This window comes from Lissotriton helveticus, chromosome 8 (genome assembly GCF_964261635.1).
Source record: "Lissotriton helveticus chromosome 8, aLisHel1.1, whole genome shotgun sequence".
In the NCBI taxonomy this organism is placed as follows: Eukaryota; Metazoa; Chordata; class Amphibia; order Caudata; family Salamandridae; genus Lissotriton; species Lissotriton helveticus.
Window position 1 is genome coordinate 183,417,323 of NC_136069.1, and position 25,609 is coordinate 183,442,931.

Here is a 25,609-nt window from a genome sequence, read left to right on the forward strand (position 1 = left end):
CGGCGATGAGGGCAGTCTCGATGCTGTGGTTTCGTCTAAATCCGGACTGGAACGGGTCCAAGATGTTGTCTTCCAGGTGGCGGGCCAGTTGCATGTTGATGATTTTCTCGATGACCTTTGCCGGGAGCAGGGAGATGGGCCGGAAGTTCTTGAGGTCCTTGGGGTCCGCTTTGGGCTTCTTGAGGAGGGCGTTGATTTTGGCGTGCTTCCAGCTTTCCGGGAATGTCGCTGTTTCGAAGGAGATGTTGATGACCTTCTGTAGTTGGGGTGCGATGGCAGTGTCTGCTTTGTTGAATACGTGGTGTGGGCATGGGTCGGACGGAGATCCTGAGTGGATGGAGTTCATGACCTTGCGTGTCTCGTCGTTGAGGTTAGACAAGGAGGTCAGGCGGTTGGCGCTGGTGGTGTTCACAGGGGGGGTGGAGTCTGGCGTAGTCGGGGTGGTCGTGGTGTTGAAGCGGTCGTGGATGTCAGCGATCTTGCGGTGGAAGAAGATGGCTGTACTGCCCAAGCGCTATCTGCAGATGGTCAGTGGGGAGAGTGGAGTGTGGGCCCTATGTCCTTAGGTGGAACCCTTAATCTGTGCAGCTACCTAGCGCCTCGTGAGCCCTATATTCACATTGCTGGTGAGGAGCGCTATCTGTCGTCCCTGAAGCCCCTGGTGGGACTTAGCTCCTCTTCCCCTGACACCCTGAATATAGCGCTTACGATGTGCTGAGGCCTGCAGCGCTGTGCTGTCAAAGCGCTATATTTCAATTCCCCTGCATGTGTGCTGCATTGTGGTGCTGCCAGATTGCCTTATTCGCATTGACTGTGCTCTGCTTGCTGCCAAGGCGCTCCAACTGTGCCCAGGAGAAGAGGAGCGGACGTCTGCAATGCCGGGATTCTAAAGCGCTACGAGGGAATCCCGGCATGTGGGATTCCCGCCTGCTGGCTTGGTTGACAGCGGGCAGCTTCAACATTGGGGGGCACTCTTAATTGCAGAGTCCAGAAGAGGGACTCCATTTTCCCCAGGCTCTGTGGCGCCAAAGGCTAACCTGCAAGGCTGATGGCACTTATAATGTGTGCCGCTTTCCCTCAATGCCTGCATGGCTGTTAATGTTTTATGCCCCCTCCTAATGTCACTTACGCTAATGTGGTGATCCTGGTGCATTTATGCTAATGTGTCAATGCTAACACTTTTATGCTTATTGCAGTGCTGCTAAGGTTTATGCTGATGTCCAATGCAGTGAGGCTGATCGATGCACATTGTGAGTAATGCCTAGTGATAGCATTGTGATAGCATTGCCCCAGATTGACTACCTAGAGGGGCTCCTGCCATTTAGCCTATTGACATGCAATGATGTTCTATTCCAGGCCTCCCGCACCCATGCATTTATGATAATGAGGGTTATGCCTATTGGGATGCCCCCTGCTTATGTTAGGGCCTACTGAGAGCCCACCCTATGATTATTACCCAATGAGATGCCCCAGGATTTATGCATATAGGTAGATGCCCTTACACTGAAGGTTGTTGTGCATAATAAGCCCCTATGCTCACATGTTTATGCCGGTGTGTTTTTCATGCAAATGCAGGAGTTGACTGATGCCCATGATTGTGCCCAATGATAAGGCACGATGTTCCAAGTGCTACTGTGTCTGCCCTGCTGTTACAGGCATAATGTGATGTTTATGCTAATGGTATGCCCAAGGTCCTGCTAATGCGGGTATGCATAATGTAAGTGATGTCTAGGGATGGTGTATTCATGCTCATGTGATTTTCCCTGACGGACATGTTTTGGTGCTCACCTGTTTATACCTAATACTAAGAAGGTTTCATGCATAAGGGGCCTGATTTAAGGTGGCACTGGCCAATGAGTCTAAAAAGCGTGTGTCTCTATGTCTAAGAAGTGTTGAGGGGTTGCTGTTTCAGGCCTGCTCATACAGCGGTTGAGTCCTATCGTGAGACACGGCTAAGTTCCTGACCTTGCCAGTAGGTACGGGCTGCTCTACGTTCATTATTGATGCTAATGGAATGCTCCTGCCTAATGCGTCATGCTAATGTGATTTATGCCCTAGGTTTAGGCCTTATGACACTTCTGTGGTGCTAATGTTGTTACAGCCATGCTGAAAGTGTTTTTCCCCTAAAGCTACAGCTGCTGCACTCTACATCTATTCCTTGCACCTACCTTTATTCCACATACTCTTGTGATGGTTCTGGCAGCGGCCCGATTGGCCCAGCCCTGTAAATAGTCCCCTCCTGTAAATGACTACCGGGTGCCAGTTGGTGCTGTGTTCACCCCTGTGACTACTTCTTGCTGTGTTGTGCATAATACATATGCTGGTTTTCACCTAAACTGGTGTGGTCTCTTTTTGTAGTGTGCCTTGAGTGTAGTCTGTGTGTGCTGCGTGGATGCTTCACACATGTCCTCTGGAGTTTGGCCGGCCCGCTCTGCACCATGCTACCCCATTTCTAACAATGGCAGGGTATAGAGAGGATAAACATATGTCGGGTGAGGTGTCCAGACAACTTGTATCCTGAAGATCCTCAAATATGTGTCCCTCCTTGTGAGGAAATAGTGTGCATTATATGGTATGGTTGTGCAACCTCACTGTGTAATACACTTACCAACCCCTTTAGGACCCTTCGGTTTTGTTTTTAAAACCTTCAGCTCAACACTGGGAAACTAAGGCTCTGAGCAGAAAGACTTACACAAATGAACACGTGTAAAGCATTTACAAAGCACCAAAACAACTGGAGAATTAATCGACAATTCACCAAAGAAATCAGACAACAACTTATAAAAATAGACTGCATTTTCGGACACCACAGCAAAAAAAATCCACCAGAAGGTTCTGGAAATATAGAATTTACAAGGTATAGTAAATTAGATTATTTCACTCAAACGCGAGCAAGCTTTGGCAACTTTAACAAATGTGACACTTAAATACCTTTTCACTAAAACGTTTGGCTAGTTGGAATGCAGTAACTTAGAGTCACTTTAGGCATCCAACTGCAGTATGCAGCCAGTCAGGGGGACCAGCAAGGTCCTCAAGAGACAGTTACCTCAGTAGGTGAAGCAGTCCTCAGTCAGATCCAGGCGAACACGTAACTTACCTTTGGGAATGATATATCTGTAAGAAACATAGGTTAGTTATAGATTCCTTAGCTTAGAATTACCCCCAGACGTCAGACTGGATCCGGAAAGTTTTTCGTCAGCAGTCCTCTGTGTTCGTCGTTGCCGTTGTGATCGCCGGAATGATATTGCGGTAGCTATATAGAAGCAGCCCTCATGCGCAGACGTCATTTCTGTACACGACTTTTTACGCCAGAAGCACAGAGCCATGCAAGACACTGACCACCGGTGCAAAATACTAGGGCCCTGTAAGGGAGTCCCTATCCATAGAAGTCAGTTTGCATGACGGGGAGGATGGGTGGGGCGGTAAGGAATCTATAACTAATCTATGTTTCTTACAGATATATCATTACCGAAGGTAAGTAACTTGTTCATCTGAAAGAAAGATACAACTGCTTCCACTTGCTCCTGAAACAGAGTGCCAGTCTCATTCTTAGCCTTGTTTAAAGAATGTAAAAAATTCACAATGCCTTGAGCTCCAGCAACTGCACAAACTGAAGAACTGAAGAATCTCTGACACCCAAAAACACCAGTATTCTATCCTGAACTCTGTGACTTCGACTTGTGGAGATTCAGAGATAATCCTAGACCTAAGAGGAGTCTGCATGTTTATGGAGGACAATGGTTTATCAGTCTTCAGGAAAAACCTGTATTCCGTCGCTGTAATTCAGCTACCATCATTATCTTAACATTTAATAACTCTTGGAGAAAGACTGCAATTGACCCCATATTAAGAGGAGTAATCATCTGTTTCTGAAGTGCAACAGTGGTATGGCAATATATGCAAGTACTAATTTTACAGTCAGTTCAGCTTTTTCAGAGCCTGAAAAACCTCTAATGGTGTAACCATTAATTGCTATTCTTTAATCTAAAATTTGCTGAGGTGTGTAAAATTTGTAAGGTCCAAGACTTCATTCTTTTTGGGTCAAAGACATATCTGCAATAACACCCCCATACATCTTTCAAGGAGACAGCTTCAATAGCTTCTTTTGCTAGAAAGATTACTACCTTCATCAAGATGACGCTATGTGAGAAGGGATGGAATGGATGAAACAAGTGGAAATGTATGGGCAAATGGCAGAGTATAACCTTGGTGGACTCATCACTCCGAAAGCTATTTGTCTCCAGCGTTACAGAAACACAGCCAATTTAAAGTAGTTTAGTTGGTGGTGAGGTGGAAGAAGAGATGGGGGCCTGCTTCTGTTGTGTCTAACGTCATTTTTTCTACACTACAGGAGGAAGTACTGGTGGGAAGGCTGGGTGGTCTTGGATATTTGTCTCAGTCTATTATACATGGTTCTGCAGTAAACTCAAAACCTTGTACAATGTTGATCAAACTGACACTTGGTGAAGCCAACACTAATGAAAGCACACATTTCACAAGTCATTCATCATTAGAAGCATACACATTAAGTTGGCGTGTGCAATACTTGGGAATGTGCAATGCATTCACCCATGATACCCAATGAAAATGGTGGAGTTCAATAAACGTGGGACAGTGTCTACTTTGTCAAGTCTTCACAATATGTTTGGATGCCTGCTCCCTTGTCCTTGGACAGTTGGCGGAAGGGACCATTCATGTGATTTGGCAAACTATTTATAACGACCGGTCACAGAGCATAAGTCTGCATAGTCCAGAGATTGGAAGGAAAGGCATTCAGCTTTCGGTTTGTTGAAGAATCCTGGAACACCATGGTCTATCTGTGCAAAATCTATGGTCAACAATATTAGGTCGGAGGGAGGGAAGGCGATAGTGAAGAGCAATCTGTTAAATGTGAGAGTGTAGTAGTGCTTCTCCTAGGCAGCAAAATGTGTTCTAGTCAGGCCAGGCAGCATAGGTTGTGCAGCAGAACCTGAAGGTTTCAGTACCATTGTGAACAGATTGGCCTTCATAACAGGGATGGTATATGACAGTTTAGTGTCCGGAGTCTTCTTTATAAACAGCCCAAAAGAGTTGGACTCTTCTGAAGGAAGGCCAGAAGGGAACTGAATGTCACCTTCCAGTGATACATTCAGCCTTCTGGTAATTTGCGGGTCTACATTCACAGTTTATGAGAGGCAGCAGATTGTCTGCCTCATTTTCTTCACCTGGTATTGGTCATGTGTCTAATAGGCAAAACACATCACAATCTGCATGACATGTAGGTGCTCAGATAGGCCTAAACTTGAAAATCAGCCACTTCGAACCTGCCGGACCTCATATCAGAGGTGCAATGGCCTGAATATTTCTAACACGACTGCAACTCCATCACCTCCTGCACTAGAGCTTGTACTCAACTTGTACAATCCTGCACAACCTTGCATCCAAACAGCCCCTAGGAACAGAGTTTCTGTTTAGTGTCTTGGTGGACTTTTGAAAGTATCAAGACTGCAAAGTGTTAGCAGAGCCATAAGCAAGTCTGTAGCACTGCTCTGGTACCATCGGATGAGGATGATTTCACAATAAAATCATCAAGTTAGGGTATATCTGGACCCTCACCTCTTTGAATACAGAACTACTAGAGCTTAGTGTTTTGTGAAGACAGGGGGCACTAAACATAATAATAATAATAATAATAATAAAACCTTTTGTATAGCGCCTGGTTACACTAGGCAACAGTGTGTCCCCGCGCTTTGAAACTAATTACTAGACCAGAACCCCAGAGAAAAAGACTGCTGAAGGAGAGGGCGAGAGGACCTCAGAGTTTGGGGAAAAAGGTAAGTTTTAAGTTTACGCCTGAAATTTCCTTCAGATAGCTCCATCCGGAGCTCAAGGGGGAGGTCATTCCACTGTTTGCTGGCCAAATATTTGAATGACCGACCACCCATCCGTGCCCGCTGGATTCTGGGCACCTGAAAGAGCATACGACCCTGAGATCGTAGATGACGATTAGGGTGGTACTTAGTAAGTAGTTTTTGAAGATAGGCGGGACCTCTCTCATAAGCAATGCGGTAGGTTATGCAAACGCTTTTAAATAAGATGCGCTCCCGTATGGGGAGCCAGTGGAGTCGCGCTAAGGCTTGTTTCCCTGAGGATCTTCTAGAGAGGTTAAGAGCCAATCTTGCTGCTGCGTTTTGGACACATTGAAGCCTATGAAGGCCCTTCCTACTCAGGCCTAGGTATAAAGCGTTACTGTAATCGAGATGGGGCGTCACCAGAGTATGAATTAACGTTTTCCTGCTGTTTGCAGGAAGCAAATCCAGGGTCTTGCGTAAGATCTTAAGGATCCCATAGCATTTCCCTGCTATCCCTCTGAAATGATGTTCAAAGGATAAGTTCTCGTCCAATTTGACCCCTAAATTCTTAACCTGTTCCAGTGGTTTAGGAACAGTGCAAAGTTCTTTAGGCCACCATGCCGATGACCAAATGGATGGGGTTTTCCCCAATACTAGGAGTTCAGTTTTATTAGCGTTGAGGCGTAGACAGTTTGTGTTCATCCAACCCGCTAGTCCGCTCAGACAAGCTGTAAAATTGGCTGAGGCCTCTTCCGAGGGCTGAGATAGTGTCACTACCAGCTGGGTGTCATCAGCATATGACACTATCTCAACCCCGTACGTCACAACCAACTTGGCCAGGGGTGCCATATAAAGATTAAACAAAGTCGGGCTCAGAATTGAGCCCTGAGGCACCCCATGTTTGAGCGGGCGCACCTCAGATTTAAAGGGTGGACAGTGAACTTGAAACGGCCTATTCGCCAAGAATGTACGCATCCACTCGTGAGCCAGACCCTCAATACCAACCTCGCTAAGACGAGAAAGTAGCAGGGGATGGGAGACTGTGTCAAATGCCGCGCTCAGATCTAATAAAAGGAGCGCGGCTGTCTTCCCCTCGATAACTCTACTCCTTAATAGCTCGGTGGAAAAAAGGAGGGCCGATTTAGTCGAGTGGTGCGCTCTAAATCCTGACTGCGAGGGATGCAGATGTAGTCCCCCATCCAAATATTCAGAGAGCTGCTTGTTAACTATCTTTCCTACCACCTTAGCACAAAAGGGCAGCAGTGATATAGGTCGATAGTTATCCAACTGCGTGGCACTCAGATGAGGTTTTTTCTTTAAGGGGATGACCTGCGCTGTTTTCCAGTCTTGAGGTATATGACTTGTTAGAAAGGACAGTTTCGCCATGTGGCCTATATGAGTCACCAGAAGCTCGGCTTGATTCCTAAGGACGTTGGGGCGAGCCACATCCCTAGGGGAGCCTGATTTGATGCTGCAAATAATATTCAGCAACTCCGTGGTATTGGGCACTGTAAACTGATTAAGGCACCCGTTGTTAGTCATCTCACTGCTGGTAGAGATATCCCTAAGGGGTTCTTCCAGTACCTCTGGAAAGGTTTTATAGATGTTGTCCACTTTCTGCACAAAAAAATCAGCAATAGCTTCACACATAGCTGTCGAGTGCACATCGGGAGTTATAGTTCTCTCCATTTTTCTCTCACGGATAGCTACCTCAACTATCTGGTTATCTTGTTAAACTACTTTCACTTCACTTTATCACTATGATGCACTGATTATTACCTCATTTACACTGCTATCTACCTCAACTATATGGTTATTATTGTATACTACTTTCATCTCGCTGTATCACTGAGTACCACCTCAACCATCTCGTCTACCTCATGCAAACTGCACCCAGCCATTCTCGACACCTGGACTACACCGCTATTATTCCGTACATTATGTTGTGTCAATTTGGCTCCACCTAAATGGGTTGCTACCTCTCAAATTTTGTACATTGTGTAAGCTGCATCTACGCACTGCCTGACCTTGGATTGCCTCCACTGCTACCTCAATTCTTTTTGCTACTTTTGACCACGCACTAACGTCACTCCTGTGCCCTCTAGCCCAACGGCTGACTGATTACTATCGTCTTTTCTCCCACACCCATCCCTACAGCCACCCTAACATGGATCTCATCGGTAACCACACATACAGAATCAACTACCCTCCCGCCCTCACCAAAAAAGCAGCTAAACGTTTTAAACATAGCTTCCTGAGGTCACACCCTGAAACACCCGTGGCAGACTCCTACTTCTCACCGGGCAATGGAGCCCTGAACACTGATTTCATCTTCCACACCTCACGCATAGCCCAATGGAGAAAAGCATTTCTAACCCTACTTACCGTCTCAGCCACCAGGAAAACAGCTCATGGTATAACCCTCTCAATCACACCTTCCCAACTCTTCCATGGCAGAACCACCATCACCATCTACAATAACGGGATTGTCCTAATTCAATCCACGGACAAGAACCTGGAAATACTAGACAACCTGTTCCCCAAGTTCAAAGAACACCTCTCCAAGATGCGGACCACCACCCAGAACCCCACCTGCACTATCATCACCCCCGATGACGCAGCCCCCACCCACAACACTACTAACATAGCTCAGCGCCGGATCGATACGCACCTCACCTCCTCCCTCAGCACCCTAAACAATCACCCACCCGCTGTTGCCACCCCACGCTCCCCAAGCGCAGTCACCAATCTCTCCCCTTCACACACTAGCCTCCCCTCTAACATCACCCCCACCTCGACCCCCACTCATACCCCCCCCATCCCTCTCTCCCATGACATAACAACCCCCACCCACAACACCTCCTACCTAGATCAGCGCCAGAACGGCACGCGCAATGACAAATCCTACCCTTCGTTCCCCCCCACTCTCAATACCCAGGTGTGCACACCCCCTCCCATACCTCCTCGATACACCCACATTCTCGACTCCCCCACGCCCCCTTCCCCCCACGCCACACCCCCCACGAACGCTTCTGAATACGCCACTGTACGGAGTTTATCTCCCCTCCCTCTCCCTCCCCCCCAAGGCAGATCCATCTCCTTCCCCAGCTCCCTCCCCACTCTCTCTCACGACACCCCCACAGAACATACCGCCTTTCTTACCTTAACATCCCCCCCTCCTCCCACTCTCAGCCCCCACTACCCTCCTGCCACCCCCACTGTCTTCAGCCTTCACTCTCTCTTTAACTCACCTACACCGTCTCCCACTGTTGACACCACTTATGTCTCACACTCTCCACCTACTCCACCAACACCCATCGTCCACAAATATGCCCACACTCCGAATAACATCCCACTCATTATCACCGCAGAACCCTTCAACAACGCCAGCATATCCCCCCCTCCGATACCCTGCCCGCTCTCTAGCCCACTACTCAACCACTCACCAATCGCTCTCACCACCAACACCATCTCCATTACTCCTCTGGACCCGACCTTATCTACCCTCCAACAACTCAAAGAGGATCTCCTACAAGTCAAAAAGGATGTCCACGACATCAAAGACCTCCTCCTCTCACGGCCCAGCCTACCTCCCACCATCCCACTACCCTACAAACGACGCACCCCCCCTACATACACTCGCCTCAAACGATCCCCGAGATGGCCGACTATCCCCGTTCGCAATAACTCCCACCGCCCCCGCCGTGTCCTCAACTCACTGTCTGACCGCGACCTTCGCTCTCTCCTACACTCCTATGGCCCAGGTCCTGTAAAACACATATCCAACACACACATCCCCATACCCACAACTCACTCAAACCCTCTGAGGCTCCCAACACATAGCAACAGAGTTTCCGTCCCTAGCAACCTCAGAAAAATCCCCCTCTCTCTAGAAGGTTCGACCACCCTTCTCACCCCCAAACTCAAATGCATCCTACTCAACTGCAGATCGGCCCAAAGACACTCCTCCGACATCGCTGATCTCGTCTCAGCAATGGAACTGGACCTAGCCATTCTGACGGAAACGTGGCTTACTGAAGCCTCTACCCCGATAATGGACATATTAGTCCCCCCCAATTATCACATCATTAGACTGGATAGGCCTGTCAAGACGGGCGGGGGAATTGCATGCATCTTTAGGAGCAACCTCTCCGTCACTAAAGCTGCCTCCCCCTCCCTCACCTCCTGTGAACTCCTCTGCCTCGATATCACCAGCGAGGGCAAACAAGTTTGTGCTTTACATCTCATCTATCACCCGCCTGGCGACAACCTCATATTCACCCAACAACTCATGGACACGATCACCTCCAATGCCGGTCGGCAGATCACCCAAATCTACCTGGGAGACTTCAACCTCCACTGGAATGATCAGAAAGACACAGAGGTGAACAGTCTCAAAACTTTCCTTAATGCGCTTGACCTCACCCAAATAGTTGATAGACCAACACACGACAAAGGCGCAATACTCGATCTCATCATCGCCAAGGAGGACTCCACCAAACTGGAGGCGATCAAACCTTGTGACTGGTCAGATCACCACATTATCACCTTCTCTATTAACGGAAAAGTTAAACCTAACCCGGTTCAGCCCACCAAATCCAAAATCTGGAAAAGGGACATGAAGAGTCTTAACCCCACTACACTGCCTCCCCACCTCGACAATCTCCTCCTCCCCCCTCCAGGTGTCTCGGATGCCCAAGCACTGACCGACCACTACCTTGACTCTATGAAACTGATAGTCAATGAAGTCGCTCCACTGCAACTGAAGAGAGTCTCCAACAAAAGTTCTAACCCCTGGTACGATGGCAGACTCAATGACGACAAGCGCACTATGCGAATGGCAGAGCGTACCTGGAGATCTGACCCCTCATCACTGCATCTAAAGATGCTTAAAAAAAAGAGAAATTACTATTTCAGGAAAATAAAGCGCACAAAGTCTGACTTCTTTAGCCGTCTACTGGACCAAGCAAAAAACAGGCCAAGGAAACTGTTCGAACTAATCAAGACTCAAACAAAGGCACAACCCTTACAATCAAACAAAGCAACAAGCGACACCCCACACTGTGAAGCCTTCTCTGCTTTCTTTAAGCAAAAGACCGACAACATAAGAAATGACCTCGTCATGGACTTAAGCCGATTCCCCAATCACACCAGAATGTCCAACATTCAACCTAAAAACAATGCATCATGGCTGCACTTCGACAGCTACACGGAAGAAGATATATACAAACTACTCTGCACCCTGAAGCCCTCTAATCACCTCACAGACCCCCTACCTGCTAATGCGTTAAAAGACTTCACCCCCTTGCTCCTCCCTCTTTGGACCAAAATCATCAACAGCTCTCTTCAACAAGGTCTCATCCCAGACTCCCTCAAGGTGGGGCAAGTCACACCTATACTCAAGAAACCCACAGCTGATCCGTCTGACCTGAACAACTACCGGCCTATCACCAATATCCCCACCCTGGCCAAACTGCTGGAGAAATGTGTCCAAATCCAACTAACAAAACACATTGACCAATTTGACCTTCTCAACACTCACCAATCAGGCTTCCGAGCGAAACATAGCACGGAAACAGCTATGACACACATAATTGATGACGCCCTCCAAATCCTTGACCGCAATGATTCCTGTCTCCTCATCCTTCTTGACCTATCGTCAGCTTTTGACACGGTCAAACATGAGAACTTATTGGAGCTGCTAAGCACTAGAATGGGTCTCTCGGGAACTGTTCTCAAATGGTTTGCTTCTTTCCTGCATAACCGGTCGCAGAAGTTCAAGATCGACAATGTGCTATCTAAACCAGTGCCTGCAGACCTAGGTGTCCCACAAGGATCCTGCCTCTCCCCCACACTGTTCAACCTCATCATGGAACCACTCGCCACCTTGCTCCAAGCATCCAATGTTCAATTCCATATGTACGCCGATGACACACAACTGTACCTAAAGCTACAATCCCCGGAAGATATCAAACTACTGAATTCCACACTTAGCAACACTCAATCCTGGCTGGCCGTTAATCACCTCAAACTAAATGCGCTGAAAACCGAGTTCCTACTCATCTCACCCCCGGCGAAAACTTCCACCACCCAAACGTGGCTCAATAACCTAACAGCACTCAATGTCCAACCTACTATCGTGGACTCAGCGAAATCCCTAGGCATCACAGTTGACGCCAAGCTCAACATGCAACAGCACATTAGCATAGCCACAAAAGGGGCTAATTTCCATATCAACACACTGAGGAAACTCAAACCCTTCCTCCCTGCCAAAGACTTCCAAACTGCTGTACAAGCTTTAGTCATCCCTCGCATAGATTACGGAATTGTGGCCCTCAGCGGACTCCCGCTATCCACAACAGCACCCCTAAGAGCCTCCCTGAACGCTGCTGCGAGACTCATTACTGGCTCGAGAAAACATTCGCATATTTCCCCAGACCTAAAATCTCTAAAATGGCTGCCTTTTGAAGCCAGAATTCAACTAAAAATTGCAATAATGACACACTCGGCGGTGCACCACAAGGCACCCAACTACCTCGCGCAAAAGTTGTCTATATCAGGAGGGTCGAGATCCAATCGTAGTACAAAAAATCTACTTCTGAAACCTAGTAGATTCCGGAAAGAAAAAACATACAAGCGCTCCTTCTCAGGAATGGCACCCAGGATCTGGAATGCGCTCCCTCCGGAAACGAGGCTTATCTCCTCCACGGCACTCTTCAAGAAAGAGGTGAAGAGAATCCTTCTGGCCAAGATCTCCTGAACATTACAGAGACTGGAACTGAGTCTCTGCATCGCGCTGTATCTCTGATCACCCTGCCCTTTGGCACTATCCTACTACCTAGGGGGGCACTACTACGCTACTCTCGTCCTATCGACCAATATATGCTACTCTTTGTTGGATTTATATGACTTGTTTACCTGACTGTATTTGATAGGTTTTGATATGTTTCTGTACATTATTGTTATCTATGTTACTCTATGTTTATTGACCACTATATTGCTCCCATTATTTTGTTCATTCCTGTTGCCCTTGCCCCTGTCTCTGTGAAGCGCTCTGATATCTGTAAGGATCTTGTTCGCGCTATATAAAACTTTGAATAAATAAATAAATAAATAAATAAATAAATGAGGTAAGCTCTTTGTAAATAACAAAAAGTTCTTTAGTAGAGTTCTCCGCCAATTAAATTCTGTTCTTTAAGAAGTTACGTTTGGTAGATCTGATCAGTTTATGATAACTTTTTATACTCTTTTTATAATTGAGTTTAGCCGAGTCATCATATTTACTGCGCCAAATGCGCTCCAATTTTTTGCATTCAGTTTTGCATGCTTTTAAATCAGCATTGAACCACTGAGCTGTTTTAGAGCACCTCGCTGGGGCCTTGGTGGTCCACGGGGCAGTTTCATCCAAGGCTCCTGACAGCCATTTTTCAAAGTCTGTCCAGGCTTCGTCTACACTATCTTTAAGTGGGGGGCTAGCTCTTTTTAAAGCCAGCTCTAACTCATCCTGCTTAATTTTCCCCCATTGTCTACGTTTCCCTACCATCAGTTTAGTACTAGATAATAGTTTAGACTCACCCTGGATAGTAAACTCCACTAGAAAATGGTCCGACCATAATACCTTACTGGGGGGTTGAACCGTCACCCCCTCCCAGTTGGCAAAGATCGGGTCCAGAAGATGGCCTGCTTTGTGGGTAGGAATCAGGGATTGAATATTGAGATTAAACATTTTTAAAGACGCTAGTAAACTTAGAGCTTCCTTATTGTTTTCATCTTCAATATGAAAATTGAGGTCACCCAAAATCAGAAACTTATTATACCTTAGTGCAGGGTGGGCAATTACTTCCATCAGGCTGTCCAAAAAAGGCGATGTCTTACCTGGCGGACGATAGATCAGGTAGCCATTAATGGCCCTGTTGGGCGGTGTTTTATAGTAAAGAGTGCAGCTTCACAATCTTTAATTAGCACTGTCTCTAAAGTGCATGGCAGAACCAGTTTATGAATAATGGCGATTACCCCCCCCCCCCTCTGTTTGACCCGGTCTAGTTTTAATATCCCATAATCATGTGGGAGTGCTTCCAATATATCTGGATTAGACTCTGCGTCCAGCCAAGTCTCGGTCAAGAAGAGTGCGTCTGGTTGTTTTTCCACCAAGAGACCATAGATATCCAACTTGTGCTTCCTAAGAGAACGACAATTAATCAATAGCATGTTCAAAGACTCTGTCTTACACTCTGCAGTAGTGTTATTGACTGGATTGTACCGGCAGGTCTTACAAATCAGTGGTAATCTATCTACATCCAGAGTATGCCTACAGGCTCTCTGAATGGGAGGGCAGAGGTGTATTAGCTGGTCTTTGGAATAGCTGACCGGTTTCAGGGCATCTGTGGTAATTTGAGCAGCGTTTAGGGCCACTAGCCCCGTCCGGCCCCGGACGGGCACACACGGGCTTGCCTTTGGCGCGCCCGCTGCGCCCACCCGCTGCGCAGACGGGAAAACCGTGTCCTTTTATCCAGTATGAAGGATGGTGGGATGCGGCCAGCAACTGGACCGCAACCCTTTCCTCCCTCCAGTATGGCGGGTCTGGCGAGTCTCTCCCGCAGCATCAGCAAGTAGTCTGCTGCGCTGCGCTGGGAGAGGGGAGACACAAAGGTAAGGCTAGCACAGAGTGCCAAAGAATTAAAATATGCCCCTCAAAGTAAATGAAATCCACAGAAATACACAATTTAAAAAGACGAATAAAGTCGCAGCACGCTGTCCCCCGGCTTTTCGCCTCAGGGGTGAGAGCTAGTACATTAGTAACATAGCTCAAATGGCAAGACCTTGAATTGGCAATGACTTTGCCCCACCTTCAAACTGAGGAATTTGCAATATTTCCTGTGGATTTGAAAATGGAAGAAGGCAATCCTTTCTTCAAATATGGAATTAGTAACCATTTTGAAGGATGGGTTCCAGATGAGTTTGCTGAAATACTTGAGATCCATGATGTGCCTGAGGCTCTTGTATCAAGTAGTCTTTAATTTTGGGGATTGAAAAAGAGCGAGTTTTAAATAATATGCATATTGTTATAGTCTAGACAATACTGAAAACATGGTGAAAAAGTTATTTAAAAAAGAAATGCTTAAGTAATGGAAAGTAAACTTACAGTCATATGTTTTGAATTCTGCCATTCTGATTTAGGTGGGCCGGGCGCATTTTTCCAAGGCTGAGCTGACTCTGATGTAAGCTTTGTCAACAGGGAGGTACCTTTAGATCCACTGCCAGTCACCCAACAAACACCTCTTATTTCTGGTTCAGCTCGCCCTATAGAAGTACCCAATGCAGAGTGACCCTGAAAAGAATTGCATTACAATTTACAATAACTGATAAAGTCCTCAATAACAAAGCAAAACTAAAATCCAACAATTTGATCCTAACAGAATAAAGTATATTCTGCAATTATTTTGTGAAAAAACTGCACTGTAATCAATTTGTCTCCATTAGTCACAGTGATAAGAAATACATGTGCAGCACGAAACACAAGTAACTTACCATCAGTAATGCCTTTTCTAATAGAGACTATCCAACTGCAGATAACTCTCCTCATGAATTTACCCAGGTGCCAGACTGGATTCAGAAACTTTAAAACAAGTCTCTTGCGTTTGGGTAGGTGGCATTGTGCAGCTGCACATTAGCTCCATCCCACCTCGGCTGTCACATCAGAAACCATATATGTGCACCACCTCCGCAAGCTGACGTCGGTTCGTTTCTGATCCCTGTCCGCACCGTCAGAGGTAGAGCTATGGAAATCAGATAGTGCAGTGTAGAGATCTTGTATCACTGTTCCGCAAACCCACGGAACACAACACACTCCTTCTATATATTCCATGTTTCAGCTACCATCCCCGTGGTCTCCAGGATGGTCTTCTACAGGGCCCAGTTCCTTCGCATTTGATGGAATTGCAAATGGAAAAAGGATTATTTCTGAGAATCTGCTGAGAAACTGGCCAACCGTGGATGCCCTAAATGCCTAATTACCGGTTCCTGTAAACCTGCATGATATTGCCACAGGTATCATCTCCATTCTCCCAGCCCTAAACGTGCCAACACACGGATTTCCTTTGTCTCTACCTACTGCCGGTCTAGCAATAAAGTCAGTAAAATAATTAAAAAGAACTGGCAGGTGCTCTGTACATAAACTATTTTTCAGGAACCACCACTATTCTCCTACAAAAGGGGCAACAACTTATCTGACCAACTAGTATGAGCGGTCATCTGGAACGACAGTAACAACACCACATCCATCACCTCGTTATGGGGTCTACCACCCATACTGGGTCATTACAAATGCCAAATCTGTGTGGTCTGTGCTCTTACTTTTAACACAAATGAATTCACAGTAAAGAGCCATTCTTACCAACTCAAACGTAATATTATTTATGGCATCCGGTGCCCTTGCGACCTGCTACACATTGGTCAAACCACCCAAATGATCAAACCCGTATCACAAGAGTCAAATGTAAAATTTTGACGGCTCCCCTAGTCGCACATTTCATGGACAAAAATCATTCAGTGACAGAAGTCGCACCCGAGTCCCTCTCAGAAGCTCCCCTTGATCGGAGCGGTTCTGGATTCGAAGCGGTTTCGGGATTGTCCTCCCGAGCAGAGAGTCCGGGATATTCAGGCTATGATTCCGATCTTTCGGCCTCTATTCCGGGTTTCAGTCAGGATGACCCTCCGGCTCCTGGGCATGATGGCCTCTTGCATCCTACTAGTGCAACCTGCCAGATGGCATATGCGGGCTCTGCAGTGGGACCTGAAGTTCCAGTGGGCACTGCATCAAGGCAACCTGTCCGATCATGTCCAGATCTCGGAGGGCACTGCACGACAATTGCAGTGGTGTCTCACAAATCACGATTGGGTCAATGGCAGATCCCTCTCCCTTCCCCAACTGGAGCAAACAGTGGTGACGGATGTGTCCCTCATGGGATAGGGCGGCCATTGGGCGAGGCGGAGATAAGAGGCCTCTGGTCTCGGGCATAGTCCCGGCTCCATATCAACCTTATGGAGCTTCAGGCGATCCGACTTGCACTGAAGGCATTCCTTCCCTCAGTCCGGGGAAGTGTAGTGCAGGTGTTCACGGACAACACCACCGCCATGTGGTATTGCAACAAACAGGACGGGGTGGGGTCTTGGACCCTAAGTAAGGAGGCTCTGCGCCTCTGGACATGGCTGGAACACCAAGGCATTACCCTGGTGGTTCACCACCTGGCAGGTTCTCTGAACGCCAGGGCGGACGAACTAAGCTGCCCATTCTTGATGGATCACGAATGGCGTATGAACTCGGATGTGGCGCAAGGTCTCTTCTCGCAGTGGGGAGAGCCTTGGTTAGATCTACTCGCCACCGAAGAGAACGTGCAATGTCATCAGTTCTGCGCTGGAATTTCCAAGGCGGCACTCACTCGGCGACGCTTTTCATCGCAAGTGGAGTTGCGGTCTGTTGTATGCCTTTCTGACTATACCACTTCTGCCCAGAGTGCTGAAGAAGATTTGGCGCGACCAAGCCCAGGTCATCATTGCGGCTCCGGATTGGGCACAAAGATACTGGTATGCCGAACTACTCAGCATGGTCCTCCACCTTAACCTGTCCAGCCTCCACCTCCATGCGTGGAGATTGAGCGGCGACAGTTGACAGATTTCAATCTTTCTCCCGAAGTCTGTGATGTCATTCTGGCAGCCAGGCGTCCCTCCACTAAGACGGTTTACGCCTGCAGGTGGAACAAATTTGTGGCATGGTGTACAGCAAAGACTGTGGATACCCTTTCTGCCCCTCTTTTTGAGGTCCTTCTGTTCCTTCTATCTTTGGCCCAGCATGGCTCTGTTCTGGGCACCATCAAAGGTTATCTTTCGGCCATCTCTGCTTTTCTAGGGCTCCAGATCAGCCTATTCTTTTTAAGTCCCCGATTGTTAACCGTTTCCTCAAAGGCATTATGCACACGTTAGGGGATATTCTAAGGTAAGGAATCTATCACTAACGTGTCTCTTTCAGATTCTGTACTACACACAGTTATCTTCTCCTGAACGATATGCACATAATCACATGTGGGTTGGATGTTATCAACATGCTATGTAGCAAACTGTATGGGGATCTTTACTACCTACTTTATGTGCCCGGTTCCTTATGCAGAGTGCTTCACTCCCACTTTACATTGTATACGCTTACTAGACTGTGTATGATGGGGAAGCATCATTAATCCGTAATGCTGGTTTTTACAGAGGATCACACTATACAATAATTTATTGACACCGCTGTTTTGTAATAATGCTCATTTATCTGATGTAAATGTTTCATGAAAATCTACTAATAAACAGACCGAACAAAAACACGCAAGTGCAAGCCAAAGCCTTTAGCACCATAGCACTCTAAAGACTTTGATGATAATAAACAGTACTTCTGCAGAAGAGAAAGATAATGGAAGAAAAGCAGGAGTCCAGAGATCTTCTTAATACTCAAGTTCCTCCACTCAACAGGCAGAGAGCTCATTACATTAGCCACAGCAAGTACTACACTAACACCAAACAACAGAAGCAGAAAGCTGTTAAAGACAATCAAGCACTGATTCAGCCTCAGCCAGACCCACCCATTCTTCATTCCACAGAAAATTACAATGCCAACAACTTCTTCTTCCGTGAAATAATACAAATCTGACACCAGAAACACCAAGCCTGCTTCAATTCTTATACCGTTCCTATAGAATCCCGCAATGGTCAGCCTTAAAAGCTATCTCTCTTCCAGATCTCACCAAGATACTCCACTCTCTCAAAGCCACTTCTTATGAAGATGTCATACAGTTGTCCTTTATCAACATTCCCTATTGGGAACCTCTCTTACCTCTATTTACCATCATCAATACCTTCACTTTCACACAGGAACTTCCTAGAAGCACTCAAGACTCCCACTCCTTAACAAACCTAAACCAGACCCTGATTACCTCGCTAACTACCAGCTGATCACTCACTTTTCATTCATCTGGAAGATCATTGAAAAAGAAGCCTATTTTCTACTCCAAGACCACATCCACGCCAACCATCTCCTTTATGACTACCAATCTGGCTTGAGGTCACGCTGTAGCACGGTAACAGCAACCTTATGTATCATAGAGAGTGTCCTCTGACCACAGATGAAGATAACCCCTGCCTCCTGATATATGCTGAATCTTAGAGCTGCCTTCAACACTAAATTCTCAAAAAAGATTCACCATCAACTTCGTTCACTGATTCTCATTTACCTTTCAAACCAACACCAGTTTGTTCACATGGGCACCACCAGGTCACCAAAGATCCCTATCACCTGTGGAGTCATCCAGGGTTCCATACTGCCTCCTATCATATTTAACCTTTACATGGAGCAGCTTGGTGCCTGCTCACATAGGACAGCAGAATACACAACTCTACTTGAAAGGCTCCTCTGTTTGCAAAGTCCACCAACGAAGACTTTTAAAGACTTCAGCAATGAGAAAAAGGAAATCTTACACATGAGCACAGAACTCATTCTAACACTGTCACGAGCACTACCTTAAGGGCCTCATCCACAGTCATGTCTAAGACACCAAAAAGATGCACAGTTTCATTAAAATGAGCTCAGTCCAACTGTAGGAAGGTTCCATTTAATACACATATTAACTATTTACAAGTTTGGATAAAACTTAAGTCAGTCATTTATATACACACAGCTCTACCAAGTGTATAAATGTTACTGGGACGTTATGAGCTACCTAAATGACTACTGGTGAAATACTCTTCTACATGACACATCTCACAGAGACTACTCAAATAGCATCCACTTACACAACAAATTCATTACAATTAGATACCACACTCGTTTCTTTGCACAACAAACGTGTATCACACAACCAGAGGCAAATACACTACATTCACCCAGAAATCATCACTATCATCGTCACTTCGAACATCTTTAAATCCCGCACTCATTTGGGAGTGCTCAGGCTAGGTGATTTGAGGATCAAGTATAAAAAGGGGTGGACCTGGTGATCAACAATTTTGAGGCCAACAGTATTGAGGTCTGAGTGCAACAAGCTCATTGAAACAACTGTTCACAAGTAACCATTGACTGCTCTGTCGCTGGCCCAAACAGTGTGAGGAGGGCAGATGGAGGTTCCCTCAAAATTGTAGAACCCAATTCTATGAACAGGAGGAATCCAGCAGTGTAAAATGATCTCTTTTCATTTCTAGGTGTCTAATTGTTGGACTAAATTAAAATCAAAAGTATTTATAAATCATTTGAGAATAATATAGAAATACAATCAGCAATGACAGGGAAGAAAAAGGGATTAAGAGTGCCCAGACAGCAAGTAATATATTGTTAAAGCCAATATTAAAGATGCAGCTGCTGTAACGGGAAGGCACACATACTGGAGAGTAAAGAGGGAAGGAAAGACATTATCACCCAAGTAGATTTACAATGAATGTAGTAATCAGCATAACAGAAGGGCTTAAAATATTACGGGCAAATTATGACAACTTAGTAGGATTAGTTCAGATCTCCTTCACAAAAAGTATGCAAGGCAAAAAAACAGAGCTGAAGGACAGAGTGTTCTAGATCTTGAAGGCACACCCTAAGAATGACAAAGGGAGAGCTTGCTGTTTCTTAAAACCTAAAGTCTCTAGCAGTGGAGTAATAGTCAACGATTGCTAGAGAATTAGAGTAAAGGATTTTGTGAGGCAGATAACCAGTTTAAAAGTAAATCTATCATGGATTGGAAGTGACTTTAAGGATAGAGGTAATGTGGACGAAGTGCTAAGCAGTGGTAACCAAACAGGCAAGCAGCTGCATGAAGGCCTGCCTTGAGGGAAGTTAGTTTAACCATTGATATTTCAGTGAGAAGAACATTCTCATAGTCCGCCTTGGACAAAACCAGAGCTTGTACTGCAGACTGGAAGACAGCTTTTAGGAGTAAACCTTCAGCAGCCTATGCTGATACAGAATGTATCAACAGTGTTTTTATTAATACTTCAAACTTCATCACATTTGTTGTGCTTGCAGTCCTGTTTAAAACTACACTAGTATTTACACATGAGATGTTTATCAATGAGAATCTCCGTAAATGTGCCAAAATAGGGACAACAGTTATTGAATAGAAATCATGGGGATCAGTGGTGGCTATTCATAGCAGGGGTTTTCCTTATCAAATATTTAAGCAACTATAATTTTTTATGTTACTTACACTAAGAAAATAAAAACTTTCTAATTGCACTATAAAAATAAATGTTAAGACTTTTGGTGTATACTTGTTAGTGATAGAGAAATTACTTACCATTTCTTTATGTGGTGACGTCTTACTTTGATAATCCAATATAAATTCGGTCACTCTGCTGACAACCTCATTAGAATCTAAGCCAGAAAAACTGCTCCAGTTTTTACCCCGAGTCTCTTTTACAAAGTTGGAAAGTTCAGCACTTTAAAACAAATAAAACAAAAGCCATAAGATTAGTGACATTGTTATAGGTATCCATACTACCCACTTTCAGTGACATTGTTTCCGATGCATATTTGGTCCTTATTTACAGTGTGGCACAGCAGTATATCATCCAAAATGTGTTTTATGACCGGTCTGCCAGATGCAGTCTTTGTGTGGCAGATTGTACATCCATCAGTTTTTGGCAGATACCCCCCCTTCCACCCAACTCTCAATAAAGTCCTTTGATACCTGGAAATTATTTTTAGAACTTTACAGCTGCAAGCTGAGACCCTGAAAAAGCTTTGTGCACGCTGTTGCAGCGTCTGCGCTGCAACTTTTGTCTCAGGGTTCTGTAATGGCTTTCTGTAACATCTGGTAGCTGTGAGGTTAAATGTGATACTGGTGTCGGCCCGCAATAGACCCTTCAGTTCTTATAATTGTCTAGCCCGCAGGCTTTCAACAATAGAAAGACATTGTATAGAGGCCGCCAACTGGGAAACTGCGAAGGAAACAAATCAATTCTACAGAACTTACTTACCAAAGGTGCATCACTTTCTCTTCTAACGAATACCATCTCAGCTGAAGATTCTTTTTGTTTGAAAGATTCTATAGACTTACGTAACAAATGAATAACCATAAAGAAATTTGGAAGAAAGAAAATGTTCTGAAACATTGATTTTGCAAACAAGCCTTCTTTCCTACCATCGAAGTCAACACAATTATAGCTTACAAATATACAACTTGCCACTCCACAAATGCCTTGCAAAGGCACCCAACACAAAATAAAGGACAATTCACAGCCTGCTTCTTGTTGAATGAGCAATAATTCTTTCAGGGATAATTTTGTGGGCAGTTTCAGGTTATTCATGGATGCAAACCACAATGCACATGGATATTGTTTGGTCTGCAAAAACTATGCAGTTAAAAGTGTAGGAAAGTGTTCCTTTTTCACTTGGTCGCCCCCATTTTCGCCCACTTTTAATGATATTCTTGACTGGATATACAATGCTAAAGAGACCCCAGTGCCAGTGCTCTTGTCCTAAAAAACATGCTCAACTGTACCTCAATTGGCAAGGCCATTAGCACTCTTGTAAATCCTGGTAGATGGCACTTGTGGTACCCAGGGCATGGGTACTAAAGAGGGTCCCGATGGGCTGCATCATGTATTATGCCACCCAAAGGGACCCATACTAAAACTGCATGTAGACTGCCATTGTAGGATGCGCTGACAAGGCTCAAGCCCTTCTGAAAACACAACATTGCACACTCCCTGTGTGCAATGCCCAAGTGCACAGCCTTTCTTATCCTACAGCATGCATTAGAGCCCTAAGGCAGGGTGCATTATATTACATATTAGGGCAAATCTGCATGAGCAGATATGCCCCTGTGATGTCCAGCTCCATTGCTAAGATATTGGAAGTGATCAGGAAGCCATTTTAAAGGTATGTTCTGGGCAATGGTCATTATGAGTTACCCAGCTACATAAAGGCTTCAGTCAAATAATGGTATTTGGTATCAAACTCCTCATCTCAATAAATCTATTGAGTTGCCAGTATCAGATTTGTGACATGCGCCCCAAGGACACCTTAGAGGTGCCCCCTGGAAACCTACTAGTCCTCTAGTGTGTTGGCTGACTGGTATCGTCCAGCCTGCCACTACAGACACATTGCTGACCCCTGTAGGTGAGAGCCCGTGCTCTCAGAGGCCAGAAACAGTGCTTGCTCCGGAGGAAGGTGTTCCACCTCCTTCAGAAGGATGGCAAATAATTTAGCATATCAGGGCCACAGACTTCAAAGCCTCTGCCGCATTTGTTATGCGACCCTGGCTTCTCCCCACAACCTGGGCAATGCCACCCCCTACTCTAGGGCCCGTTTGGCACCAGAGCAGGCATGAAATTAGTTAGTCAGAAGGTGTCACACAGGCAAGACACACCCCTACGGTGGGCCACCTGAAGTGGACAGTCATCATCCTGGTTTTGGTGAAACTAGGAACTCTGGGTCAGGATTATGCCCACTCCTCACAGGAAGTGGTCATATAGGGGGTGTAGTCACTCTCAGGGGTACATAGCCCATTGGCTACTACCCTACACCTCCCTTAACGCCCCATAATTCAGTATTCTGGGCCCCCCTCGACACCAGATGGACAGATTCGTCTATGCTAGTGCCTGCAGGAGCCCCCCTGCACCAAGACCCTACATACCGGAGTACCTGCATCAACCTAGGCTAGTTTGTGTCCAGTGCGGACACCACCACAGAGGAAAACCAGCCTGCATGTCGAGGGACTTCAAGGGCAGCAAGAACCACAACGAGAGTGGCCCAGTGGTCCATCTTTCCCCTCCTCTGCAAAACTGATGACAACTGTGAGAGCCTACAAAGCAAGTGGCCAGTCGGCCAAACACCTCTGCACTCAAACCCCTCAGTCCAGATCCACGTAAACAGACTGTGTCCCCTTGCACCAGAGACCCTTACACGCTGAGCCCACCTTTGGGTTCTGCCGGACGTGTCGCCAAGTCCCCACTTGCATTCTTTTGACTATTGACTTTAACATATAGTACACAAGACTACCAATGCAACCAGCACCTCTGCACCTGGACGCAACAGGGCAGGTAAATTTGAACTGCAGGTGGTTATGTGGCCCTTGGCCCCTAAGCACCACAAGTCCTAAAAAGTACCTTCAACAGCAGCTCGCAAGTATATGTATGCATTGTATGTTTCTCCCATAGGATAAAATTACCACGTTCTAGGCTCATACCTCAAAAACCATTATTTGAGCATTTTACTGCTTTACAGCAAAATCTATTGCTCCAAAAGTACTTACCTGATTCCGATGATCTAGAAGTCTAAAATTATATAAAAATCTGTGGCATTTTCCTATATTAATCTCGATTTTCTTCTTCAGTGAGTGTCTCATTTATTAAGTCTATGTGTGAAACAAATGATTATCACTCGCGTCTGGTAAGCCTAAACTGCTGGACCACACTACCCCAAATAGAGCAATTGGGATTATTAAAGTAGGCTCCTGTAAACTAATAAAGGGCTGTCTGGGTTTTTTGCATGGTGTACCCCTACACTGGTACACTATATAAGAAGCCAGCTTCCTACAAGAAGTACTACCAAAAGCCAGAAACAGTTCACTGTCTATGTTCATTAGACTTTGAGATTCAATGAATCAGTGCTATTTTCTGTCCACCCATTTTTACTTTAGGATAGGATAGGATATATGTTTGTATAGCGCTCGAATGCCACGGCGCCTTGGCGCTGGTGTGTAAGAAAATGGTACAGCCTGTGTTACCAGAGTAAACAGCCACGTTTTCAAGTCTTTCCTGAAGGATTGTCGATTTGGTTGGAATCTCATGGCTATTGGCATATTGTTCCATAACTTTGCTACACAGTTTAAAAAAGTTCAGCCACCCCATCTTACCCACCTACTCCTATCAATCTGGAGGAAGCCTAAATTACTGGACCTAAGGGCCCGAGCGGGGGTATAGGGTGAAAACATATTTTGGATGTCCCTGGCCCCTCCCCCACACAATGCTTTATGAACCAGGCATTGGGCCTTGATTTCCACGCGCTGCTGCACAGGGAGCCAATGCAAAGCTCCGATTCCTGCCGAGGTGGATTAACCTATAGGTATATTTAAAAGCAGCCTTGCTGCGGCATTCTGTAGGGACTGCAACTTTATCATCTGGGTTTTATCAATCCCCAACAGCAGGGCATTGCAATACTCAAGTTTGGATAACAGAAGAGCCACCATCGCCGTCTTTTGTAGTTCCTGAGCGATAAAAGGAAATATCTTTCTCAAGGCTTTTATTAGAAAGAAGCAGGAAGAGGTAAGGCTGTTTACCTGAGCAGAAAAGTTTAACTGGTCAACGAAGACAACTCCAAGGTTTCGAACCTTAGTCACGGGGCAGGGGCATTCCCCCGTTCCCACCGGCCAACAGGAGTCATTCCACAGGGATCGAGCTTTAGATGGTTGACGAGGAGGAAATGCTGGCAACTGATCAACTAATTAAAATGACATCCCAGCACCACATTCAGTAAGGAAATCTGTTTCACCTTGAAGACCACATTGTCTTTCAAATTTTGCATTGCAGCTATGCAAGGACAAAAACAGTGGAGTCATCATAGAGCTTGTACCAATTGTACCTCCCACTGTGCACATAGCAAATGTACACAGCCAAAGCTCCTACCTAATATTTTCAGATGTACATGGACTGGTGCGCAAAGACTGAGGAGCTGATCTACAGAGCCAGAGGCTGTCCGTGTAAACACGCTAAGATATGGGGACGATGGGGGGGGAGTACTGAGGATTGGTCAGTGACTT

At 45.9% G+C, this 25,609-nt stretch overlaps 1 protein-coding gene across 3 annotated transcripts in view; it reads right to left on the reverse strand.

Moving 5' to 3' along the window:
• The window catches only part of LOC144772494 (E3 ubiquitin-protein ligase TTC3-like), a 1,119,388-nt gene that overhangs the window by 51,364 nt on the left and 1,042,415 nt on the right, over window positions 1-25,609 (reverse strand). For all 3 annotated transcript variants that reach the window (XM_078656860.1, XM_078656861.1, XM_078656859.1), the window contains 2 exons: window positions 21,143-21,284; window positions 14,974-15,159 (listed from right to left, as the gene is read on the reverse strand). In XM_078656860.1, coding sequence (XP_078512986.1) covers window positions 14,974-15,159; window positions 21,143-21,284 — 328 coding nt within the window. The remainder of the gene's footprint in view (window positions 1-14,973; window positions 15,160-21,142; window positions 21,285-25,609) is intronic.